The sequence below is a fragment of the Mirounga angustirostris genome, unplaced genomic scaffold, assembly GCF_029215605.1.
Source record: "Mirounga angustirostris isolate CCGP_5_RB_7025 unplaced genomic scaffold, mMirAng1.0.hap1 SCAF_11, whole genome shotgun sequence".
Taxonomy (NCBI): domain Eukaryota; kingdom Metazoa; phylum Chordata; class Mammalia; order Carnivora; family Phocidae; genus Mirounga; species Mirounga angustirostris.
The window spans coordinates 38,317,011-38,329,132 of record NW_026991719.1 but is presented as its reverse complement, the minus strand read 5'-3'; the positions used below and the strand labels follow the sequence as shown (position 1 = coordinate 38,329,132).

At 41.7% G+C, this 12,122-nt stretch overlaps 1 protein-coding gene across 2 annotated transcripts in view; it reads left to right on the top strand.

Moving 5' to 3' along the window:
• The window catches only part of EFHC2 (EF-hand domain containing 2), a 280,922-nt gene that overhangs the window by 193,760 nt on the left and 75,040 nt on the right, over nucleotides 1-12,122 (top strand). The window contains exon 15 of one of the 2 annotated variants that reach the window (XM_045876588.2): nucleotides 4,285-5,261. The exons of the other annotated variant lie outside the window; for it this stretch is intronic. Coding sequence (XP_045732544.1) covers nucleotides 4,285-4,386 — 102 coding nt within the window. The 3' untranslated portion in view covers nucleotides 4,387-5,261. Of the gene's footprint in view, nucleotides 1-4,284; nucleotides 5,262-12,122 lie in introns of those variants that run through there. 2 annotated transcript variants of the gene reach the window in all.

Sequence of the window (12,122 nt, the reverse complement as noted above, 5' to 3'; positions counted from 1 at the left end):
TTGAGAGAGAAAGAGCACAAGCAGGGGGAGCAGCAGAGGGAGAGGGAGAAGCAGACTCCCCGCTGAGCAGGGAGCCCGATGTGGGGCTCAAGCCCAGGACCCTGAGATCATGACCTGAGCTGAAGGCAGACGCTTAACAGACTGAGCCACCCAGGCGCCCCAGTATTGAAAATTCTTATTTAAAAAAAAAACGATCCAGGAAGAGTGATTTTGAATGCATATATTTGCATTATACTCCTTTATAACACGATCAAATCTAAAAATACACTTACGAGCAAAAATTGCTTTAAGTTTTGTAATGAAATTCCTGAGGACATGTTGAATAGTTGAACGACTGTTAATTAAAATACATAATTTTGTGTGTGTACATATATGTGCGTATATATGTACACACACACACACACACACACACCCAGTGATTTACTCCTTCTTGGTGTAGGATGGACATTTCATTAAGTTCCATGTGGTACAAATATGCCCTAGGAGTGGATTTAGGCTTCATCCATCTGAATGGCCATTTCCTTCTTTACACAGCCAGTTGGTGGTTTGGGCTCAACCTCCAATGTCTGGCAGGAGGCATTCTTTTTTTTTTTTTTTCTTTGAGAGAGTGCGCGTGCGTGTGCGCGAGCAGGTGAGGGTGGAGGAGGGAGAGGGAGAGAGAATCCTAAGCAGGCTCCAAGCCCAGCGCAGAGCCTTAGGCGGGTCTCCATCTCACAACCCTGAGATCCTGACCTGAGTAGAAACCAAGAGTCAGACGCTTAACCGACTGAGCCACCCAGGTGCCCCAGGAGGCATTCTTGAGAAAGAAAAGGTGTGTCACTTCAAGAACCACATTGTTTTCTACTCAACTTTCCTTGTTGAAAATGATAGGATCAGATGTAGCCATGTAGGATGAGAGCTGGCGGCTTCTAGATTGGCCCAGTCTGCTGGGCTTTCGAGGGCAGCTCGGCAGATGAGCAGAGCTCTGGAGCCTCACTGCTGGGGTTACAGTCCAAGCTCCTCCACTTACTGGCAGTTTTCTGGACAAGCAACTTAAAACCCTTCTATGCCTCAGTTTCCTTTTCTGTAAATAAATAATACCTACCTCTTAGGATTTTCTGTGATAAAAACTTAAAAAGAGTACCTGTTACATAGTAAATATCTAATAAATTTATTAGAGTAGAATTACCATCACTATGAAGCAGTATAAATCCCACAAAAGTCTGCAACCAGTTCACTGTCATCGTAAATCATCTCTTTAATGCCTTAGAGATGCCAGTACTTGGTGTTCTCCTGATTTCTGATTCTGTGTCAACGTTATTAATTGCCAGAGTTTTACATATCACCCATATTTCAGTGACTTTCTCATCTTTGCATAGTAGCTCTGTGCTACACAGAACCCTATTCCCAGGTGTTTACTGGAATCTTCACCTTGACGTCCTATGGGTACCTCAAATTTAAAAATGTCCCAAATTGAACTTAGTTGTCCTCCTCTGATCCTTATTGCCACACTAAAAAAATAAAACTCTTCTTTCTGCTTTCTTTATTTTGCTTATAACGTTGCCCTGGGTTGAGTATTGCATGCCCCCCCGCCCCCCGCTACCCCCCCATTCATGTCTACCCCGAATCTCAGAACATGAACTTACTTGGAAATGGGTCTTTGCGATGTAATTAAAAGCTAAAATGTGAAATGAGGTCACACTGGATTAGGGTGGGCTCTAAAGCCAGTAATTGGTGTCCTTATAAGAAGCCATGTGAAGACAGAGGGCCATGTGCAGAGAACAAGGGGCAACCACGGGAAGCTAGGAGAGGGGGCATGGACCAGAGTCTCCCTTAGAGCCTCCAGAAAGAACCAACCTTGCCAGTACCTGGCCTTCTGGCCCCCCATATAGTGACAGAATAAAGTTCTGTGGGTTTAAGCCTCTCAGTTTGTGCTCATTTGTTATGGTGGTCCTAGGAAACTACTATAGATATCATCAATATTACTATACTTAGAAGTCTTAGAACTCTCCTTACCTATATTCATTTACCTGTATTAGTTTATAAGGACACCAGTCATATTGGAGTAGGGACCCCCCCCCCAACTCCAGCATGACCTCACCTTAACTCATTATATCTGCAGTGACCCAGTTTCCAAATAAGGCCACATGCTGAAATACCGGGGCTTAGGATTTCGACATCTCTCTTTTTTTTTTTTTTTTTTAAAGATTTTATTTATTTATTTGACAGAACACAAGTAGGGGGAGCGGCAGGCAGAGGGAGAAGCAGGCCCCTCACTGAGGAGGGGAGCCCGATGCGGGGCTTGATCCCAGGACCCCAGGATCATGACCTGAGCCGAAGGCAGACACTTAATGGCTGAGCCACCCAGGTGCCCCTCACCATCTTTTGGGAGGACACAGTTCAACCCACAACACTGCCTCTTTATCACCACTTCAAATTGATCACCTTCCAGGCATTCTATGTTCTACTGCAGCAAAATCTTCCATATATAGCTCGTCCTCACACCAGCTTCAGCTCCCCCAGCTATGGCACAGCTCCCCCGCCAGAATTATTGCTGTAACCTCCAAAGTGATTTTCCTCCTCCATTTCATTCTTCATACATCCAGTGAGTGAATCTAATTAATTTCTAATCAGGTTTCTCTGGTGGAGACTCACCGATGTCTTTCCCCAACCACAGCATAAAGTCTAAACTAGCACAGAGAGCCCGAAGTTTGGGCCCATCTTTTCCTTCCAACCCCCTCTCTTGCCACTTCATACTATGTGTCCCCAACCACAACTAGGCTGGCTGGTCACTCTTCCTGGAAAAGAAATTCTTAGGTCTGTGGGCCTTTGTTTATGTTGTCCCCTATGCCCAGAGCACCCTTCATCACTCCGTCCCCTTCCAAACTGCTCCTCATCTCATAAGGCCCAGCTAAAACAGTCCTTACACAGGTCGCTTCCACAGTTCCAACACAGGATTACTGAGACTTTCCCTGTGTTTCTGACATCTTAGGATTCTGGATACTAATGTAACACCAGGAAAGAGATAGCATGTCTTATGTAAAACAATTAACCTTGACAATAGAAATATAAACAGCCCACAGTGCATGGACTTTCCTGCCCCCCATTGACATTAATACTGAGCATTGCAACATAAATAAAAATGTGTGGGCATATCTGTGTGTGTCTAGATATACATATATACAAGATTTTTTGAAATCTGACATGTATCTACTACTTATATAATTAAGTTTTGTTGCAACCCACCTCATCAAAATATTCTCTTTTTTTTTTAAGATTTATTTATTTTAGAGGGGGTGGGAGGGACAGAGGGAGATAGAGAAGATCTCAGGCAGACTCCCTGCTGAGTGTGGAGCCTGATACAGGGCTCCATCTCACGACCCTGAGCTCATGACCTGAGCTGAAATCAAAAGTCAGATGCTTAACAACTGAGCCACCCAGGCGCCCCCAAATATTCTTAAACCTCTCTAGAAGAGTAAAGGTATTTATTTTCTGAAATTAGAAAATACATATGCGCAAATATACATGCCATATATTATATAGGAAGTGTATGTGTGCATATATTTATACATACATATATATGAAGTATATATATAAAGTAGTTTCTCCCCAGGAACATCCTGTGAATGATTCATTGCTCTTTTCATTGTTAGATTAAAGAAACAGTAACCAAGCAATCAGTGTAGCTAGCAGTTCAAATTTTAATAACTGAGGTCTTAATAAAGCACAGGGGGAGTTCTCACTGTAATAATGCTGCATAACCAACAGCCCCCCCACCCCAAATCTCAGTGGTTCTCAACAATGGACATTTATTTTTCTTGGCCATGGGCCCATAGGGTCAGCAGGGCTCAATCCACCCATGTCATTTTGGGACCAGCAGCATCTCGGGCCATGTTCTTCTCGGGGCAGTGATGGAGGTACAGCAGGCTAGGCCAAACCACACTAGCCCGTTAGAGCCTCTCTTCACGGTACATCTGCTAGCTTTACATAGGCCAAAGCCAGTCATGGGGCCAAACCCATAGCAAAGGGACAGGAAAACAGACTCCATAGGAGGGTCTGCAGAGTCGCATGGCAAAAAGCATGGGTGTATAATTCCACCACGGAGAGGGATGAAGACGTGAGCCTGAGAATTCAGTCTACCACAAAGGCCTTACGATTCGGAGGTAGACCATAGAAACATCTGCCTTGAGAATAAGCTATGTATCAAGAGCTTATATAACAATAAGAAACCATTTGATGTTGCATTGACAAAACTGCACTTTGACATGTGGTTATAATTCTCTCCATCTTTGGTTCTTTTCCTAGAGATATGAAGATGAGTGGCTCAGGATGCCATCACCTATTCCCGTGAAATACATTAACTACATACGCCTTTTAAAGGATGTGTTCGGCTTAGAGGAGGAGTAACCATATGCCATTGATTTCCTGCTCTCATTTTACTAAGTTTATTTCAGTAGATATCATTTCATTAAAAAAAAAATACAAGGTTCATATTGAATTGAAATCCATAGGCCACAGTTAATTCCCTTTTGTCATTTTAGTTTTTCAGAACATCGTATTACATTGTTGATGTACCAGCATTATTAAAAATGCCATTTAAAGAAATGTCAAACATTTTTATTACATGTATGATTTATTAATACCAAAGAATCTTATGGTAATTTTCTATCCAGCATAATTTGATTCAGTGCAACACAAAAAGAAAATTACTCTTGACAGCTGTACATGACAATATAAAATCAAATGATATCTTAGCAATAAGTTGTGATTCTATTAAACATTTTTTGAAATCTTTTTGACACATGTTTATTACTTATATAATTAAATTTTGCAGCAACCCACCTTATCAAAATAATCCTTAAACCTCTCTACAGTGAATGTATTTATTTTCTGAAATTAGCAAAGCTATGAGAAGGACTCCTGCCCTTGCCCTGCACCGCACACACACTCACACTTAAAAATTTGGGAGAGAAATTGAAACATTTGCAGTGTTTATATTTTTAATGCCCTTTTTATATCTAAAGTTAGCTGTTAACTTAGGAATATATGCATGTATACATAATTATAATATGACCAAAAATGTTTTCTGTCTAAAATATTTAGGGATGTGAATGCTGGAGACCTTGAGAGATATTTTTTGGTTCATTCTCCACACACACATACCACCCACCCCAGAGGTTTAAATATTCTAGGACTGTTTTGATTTTTCTTCTAGGCCTATACGTTCTGAGTCTCAGCAGAACTTTTGTCATGCAGTGTATATTTGATTAAAACTCATCACCATGGACCTGTGGGAATTCATGGTGAGATGTTTGTCCCCATCTACTCCAGTCTCCAGTGTTGGATGCTCTGTATCCTAACTCTAGGTACCTGGTGTTGTCAGACACAGTAGAAGTCTATGGAAAAGGGGGGCTTCCACATCTACCTTTTGGGGACTGCTTGGAAGAGGGGAAAAGGAGCTGATGACATGTCAAGGGCCCCTGCCACCTCATTATTCCTTCACTCCACATTTGTGGCATCTTGCCTAGAAATGAGCTGGCTTCTTGGCACTCAGAGGTACCAATTTGGTTGACAACAATGGCTCTTTCTTTCTTTTTTCTTTTTTTTTTAAATTGAAGCTAATCAATAAACTATTTCTCTATATAAACCTAGGGTCATTCTCCATGTGCCTTGGTTAGAATAGACCCCATAGGACTTTCCAATAAACTAGAATACTCAACTTATATACTAGGACCACTTACCCATAAAATCTAATTTTGACTACTTGATTTTTATTCCAGGTTGTTGTTTTTTTTTAAGACAACTGACAGTGCCAAGCCATCTTGTCACTTTAAGATTTTTCATTCCCCAGAGAGCAGGCTTTTAGAAGGATGACGCTTTCCTGGAACTTTTCAGGCTGACACATTTGTCACTTACCTATTCAACTCTTCAGTCAGTTGTCTTTCCCTCAAGATTATAAATACGTAGATAATTCAGTCCTTGTACAGGCTTGTGATACAGTTCACTTGAGAAGTGGGAAGAGAAGAAAAGAAGCAGCAAACCAATGATACGTCCCTGAGTCTGTGGGATGACAATGGCTTGTTCTATTACATACATGTGTGTCGCTGCCCTGGTTATTTGCAGTTCAAGCCCACAATTAGCAATTAAATGGCCATTATAGGCATCATGCCGATAAACATGATACATTGCAGCCATACAGACACTTTAAATAATTATTCTTTTATAACCAAACCATATACTGAAGGAGATTTATAATTTAGAGATAATATCCCCATTAGTAAAGTTTATGACCCAATAAACAGCTCCCACTAGTTAATAAATGCCAAAGCCATAAAAACAAAGACTATTAATGTAATAGAATTTCTGTACCTCCCTCTTTTGCTGGTGGTCTCAAGGCACTGAAGGGAAATGCTATCTTAGGGAAAACATTTATTCTCGTTATGTAAATATCAATGAATTGTCTTACAGTCCATCTGGAAATCTCCCAGCCCCGCCTCAGTCCCAGGTGGTCCCCAAATGCTAATGCGTTCCGCTTAGGTTTTGGGCCTTAGATAACTCTGGTTTTCAACACCAATGAGTCTTGTGACTCAAATCTTTGGGGGAGGTGGCGAAGACCGGCTGGAATTTCTGCCTCTTCGTTGCCCTCTGGAAAAAAAAAAGAGAAATCCCAACTATTACCCTTATTCCGGAGGAAGAACTTCGAAGAGTTTCCCAGCTTTGGCATACACTTAAATTTTTAGCTACCTCTTCTCTTTCCTCTGAAAAAGAGAAATCCCAACTATTGTCACTGTTCCGGGGTAATCATTTTAAAAGAAGTTTCACAGCCTTTGCATCTACTTATATTATTAGCTGCTCACATTTTTTCATTTTGATGGAAAAGCGAGTGGTACCTTTGGATGTCTGGGGAGTTGAAGGTTAATGCAGGCAAACCTTTTGTACTAAGAACGAACAGATTTTTCGTATTCCTGCAACCGTGGGAATGATTGATGAAGTCATTTGAAAGCCCAGATCACATCATGTCTTTTCAGAAGAAACTGAAAGCTATTGAGGTTGACATGGAATGGTTTGCTGAGTCATTGTTGTAAAGTGTGGATGTTGTCAGCAAATGACTACTACATTGCAATGTTTATTTGCCTCTTTCTCCCTTTTAAAAAAGATTTTATTTATTTGAGAGAGAGCAAGCGTGAGCATGAGCGGTGGGGAGGGGCAGAGGGAGAGGGAGAAGGAGACTCCCTCTGAGCATGGAGCCCTACACAGGGCTCCATCAAGACGCTGAGATCATGACCTGAGCAGAAGGCAGCCGCTTAACCGACTGAGCCACCCAGGCACCCCTCTTTCTCCCTTTTTAAACCTAACTGTACCATTTGGACCCAACCACTTGAAAAGTAAATGTGGGTACATTTATTGGTTGACTTCAGTGCTTACTAAAATTATAGACCTAGAGAGGAGATGTGTACTGTAACTTTCTTTTTTATTTCTTTCTTTTTTTAAGATTTTATTTATTTATTAGAGAGCACAAGCGGAGGGAGGAGCAGAGGAAGAAGACTCCCCGATGAGCAGGGAGCCTGACTCGGGGCTCGATCCCAAGACCCTGGGATCGTGACCTGAGCCGAAGGCAAATGCCCAACTGATTAAGCCACCCAGGCACCCCAAGAGTGCTGTAACTTTCAAGCATTAGGATAGTTTCAACATTTTGCCTACTTTATGTATTGTCTCTGATTCAATTAATGACAAACATACCATTCTTGGTCTTTTTTTATGCTATGCTATTTGAAGTTTGTTTTTTGGGGGGCAGGGTTGTAGAGCTTCCAGGCTTTGTGGACACCTCAGCTGTGAGTTTGGGATATTTAAATTGTCCTTCCTTTCAAAAAGCAGGGAATTATTGATGAACGAAATGAAATTTCTACAAAAAAAAAAACCCACAAAAAACCAAAAACTCTTGCCTTTCCAACTTGGATTTATCTATCTTGAGTGAGGATTGTTTTGGTCTTTGCCACTCGTTCCTCATTTCCCTGTCCGCTTCTCCCACGTTACGATTTTGCTCTAAGCGTGGCAGTGGGAGTCTTCAGTAATAGCTTGATGAAATGATCGGGTTTTCCACAAAATATTTATGATGTTAATAATGCAGAATCCATTGAATTGTCACATTCCCAATTATATGTATATTCTTTTTAGTTAAGAATATAGTGTCCTGAATTTTGAATCTCCGCTTCAGAATCAGTCTGCAAATGACCTTCCAGACAAACAGCTTCCAAATGATATTAAACATTACTCAAGTGCTGAGTCTCGGTCCTAATATGTGTTTAGGGAAAGTTTGAATTGCTTTAAGTTGAAGGCAGGTTAAGACCTTTTCAGAAATGAAGCTTTTCAAGTTGACTGAACATCTGCAGAGACACAGTGCTTTTCGATTCCCAAGAGAACGTAATGTGTAAAAATGGAAAACCCACCGAGGCAAGATCAGTGAAGCTATTTCACAAAACAAACCTGCGGTGATAATGAAGCAAACATCATGATTACAAAGGTAGCGCTTACTGGATGATTAGCTGCAGAGAAATCGGAAGTCGCCCCCACTCACCTTCTTCTACCAGGTTATGTAAAATAAACGTTTGCGTTCAAGGTCAATTAAGTTCCTCACAACCGCAAGTTCTGAGACTAGAACGTGCATCTTCTTTGCATTTGTTCCCGCTGCCCAGTAAAATTCCTTCCAAGGGGACTTCAGAGCCCATTATGTGTCTGGTGTGGGGGCACAGGAACTCAAGGGTCCGCACTGCTGCTCAGAAGCAAGTGGTAACGGCTAAAAAATGTGGCCAATGAAAAACTCCATGGTGGCTCAGCAAGTAGAGAATTAATGACTGGCTGGAATCAGTAGGAGCCTTTACTTCTAAATACTCATTAGTTTAAGCAGTGAGGCCTGATGTTATGCAAGTTAGACAGGAGAAAGGGGACCGCCTCTCCCCATTGTCTATTCTGAACAGAATATGCACATTTAACTCAAAGTGGTGAATGGTTCAAATACATCAAACCAACTATTCATCAATCTCCCAGCTTCCTGAGCACCGCTTTGCATCTGTGTAAAACCAACAATAGAGGAAATGCTTGTTATGACCCCACTATAATATTAAAATCCAAAGGGGCGGGTAGCTTGGTGAAAAACACAAAATGCAGTCTCCTTTAGAAATGTTCCACCAAAATCATCTTTGTTTCCTTTTCGTACTCTGTCTCTACAAGAACATCTGACTGCAATAGGAACTTGATAAAATTACTTTTGCTTGCCTTTTTTTTTTTCCCTCACTTGCTACCACTGCTCTTCATTATCGCTGTGAGGCCACTCACTGAATACAGAACAGGAGCTGAAAAGCCATTTCAGACTGCTGCCGATATTGCCCCCCCTCCCCGCCCCGTTTTCACTGTGACCAGAGCATGGAGAGTGACAAGGGAAGTGGCAAGATTTGACAATTGCAGAGGGGACTCCGGACACGAATAGGGACCACCTTGTGTGTGTAATGCACGTTATAAACAGTCTGAACTTCATCCGAAGGGCATGAGAAGTTACTGGAAGATTTTAATCAGGAGAATTAAAAGATCATGTCTGTATTTAAAAATCTCTGGCGGCTGTTGCTGCTGCGTGTGTGTGTGTGTGTGTGTGTGTGTGTGTGTGTGAACTACAAGAGTGAGTTTGGCAGCCAGAAGGCTGACTGGGAGGCTGTTGCCAGAGAAGTGATGGATGGTTTGGATTAATGTCAAGGTGGTGAGGTTGGTGAGAAGTGGATAGACTCATGACACATTAAGGACATTGGAGATGAAAGAGAAGAGATCAGAATTAGGTTGGGTCATTTTGACAGCTGGGTAAATGGTGGTGTCATTCTTTGTGCCAAGACACACCAGGGAAAAATCTGATTTGAGGGGGGAGTATCCACAGTTCTGCCTCGGGCATGCTAACTTAGGGAGTCTGTGAAAGAGATACATGGAGAGGTTGATAAGGCAATTGGATTACCAGGTCTGAATCTCAGCAAAATGATCTGGGCTGGAGAGACATACTGGAGAGTCATCAGAGTAGGGATGGTAAATGTAAATTTAGATTAAGATTGCCTACAGGGAGCATGTTGTCTGAAAACCATAAATACCTGGCATATGACTGGCTAATTTTTAGAACACAGCTTTCACTGACATACGACGAACTGTACATATCAAAGTGTACAATTTGGTAAGTGGACATATGTGTAACATCTGTGAACTATCGCCCCGATCAAGATAATGTATTTTCCCCAAATTTCCTCCAGGTCCTTGGAAATCCCTCCCTTCTACACATCCCCATCGTAGGGGAGGAAGAATACTTTTCTCTCTGCCCTTCTGAGTTCTTGGCTGAGACCCCCGTAATAAAAGATTAGCAAGAGAAGAACAAACAGAAGTTGATTCGTATGAGTACTTCATATATACATGAGAGATATCCAGGAAAACTGTGTAATTTTCCAAGGTGACCTTAAGTACCATCTTCAGCTACAGACGAAGGAAGGATATGTGTGTGGGAGGGAGGGGAGCCATTATGGGGGGTGACCAGGAAAAGCGACATTAACTCTAGGGTAAGTTCGTTACTGTGGATTTAAATCACTGCCTTCCGCATCGATAAGTTTCTAGACATTTAGTCGTTCTCTTTCTGGTACAGAGAGGGAGACATACCAATGGAGACTTCCCTTATAAATATAAATGTTTCTTACAGAAGGGTAATTTCTACTCTGTTTGCAGAGCTTCTCCTGTGTCTGCTGTTTCTCAAATTTATCAGCTCAAAATAATCCTTATATCAGGGACGCCTGGGTGGCTCAGTCGTTAAGTGTCTGCCTTCGGCTCGGGTCATGACCCCAGAGTCCTGGGATCGCGTCCCACATCGGGCTCCTTGCTCAGTGAGGAGCTTGCTTCTCCCTCTCCCTCTGCTGCTCCCCCTGCTTGTGCTCTCTCTCTCTGACAAATAAATAAAAATCGTTAAAAAAAAAAAAATCCTTATATCAGGGACACCTGGGTGGCTCAGTGGGTTAAGCGTCTGCCTTCGGCTCAGGTCATGATCTTAGGGTCCTGGGATCGAGCCCCACTTCGGGCTCCCTGCTCTGCGGAGAGCCTGCTTTTCCCTCTCCCTCTGTTTGCCACTCTGCCTACTTGTACTCTCTCTCTGTCTCTCTGTCAAGTAAATAAATAAATTCTTTAAAAAAAAATAATAATCCTGGGCACCTGGGTGGCTCAGTCGGTTAAGCGACTGCCTTCGGCTCAGGTCATGATCCTGGAGTCCCGGGATCGAGTCCCGCATCAGGCTCCCTGCTCGGCAGGGAGTCTGCTTCTCCCTCTGACCCTCCTCCCTCTTGTGCTCTCTGTCTCTCATTCTCTCTCACAAATAAATAAATAAAATCTTTAAAAAAAATAAAATAAAATAATAATAATCCTTAAAGAGGCATATTTTGGGGTGGTGTATTTTGCTCCCATTCACCATTTCCCATACCCAGGCAACCACTGAGCTGCTTTCTGTCACTATAGAAAAGGTAGTATTCTCTAGAATTTTATATAAATGGAATTATACATCATGTACTTTTTTTGGTCCAGTTTCTTTCACTTAGCATAATTATTTTGAGATTCATCCATGTTGTTGCATGTATCAATATTTTAATTTAATTTAATTTTATTTTATTTTATTTCCAAGTAGTATTCCATTGTATGGATATGTCATAGTTTAATGCATTCTCATGTTGATGGATATTTGGATTGTTTCTAGTTATTAACATATTACAAATAAAGCTGCTATGAACATTCATGTGCAAGTCTTTGTATGGTTATATGGCTTTCATTTCTCTTAGGTAAATGTCTAGGAGTGGAGTGGCTGGATCCTATGGTTGATGTTTAATTTTTTTTTTTTTTTAATAACTGCTTTGGGGAGGAAAAATAATTTTCCCTCTACCCTTCTAGATTCTTGGCTGAGACTCCCTTCCCCACCTCCCTACCCCCACCATGAGAAAAAAAAACACAGATTAATAGGAGAAGAACAGAAGTTTAATAATGTCTGTGTACCTCCTGTGTATGTGGGAGAGACCCAGAACAACTGAGTCATTCCGTGAAATGGCCAAAGCCTCTACCTTAGATATCATCTCTAGATAAAGACAAAA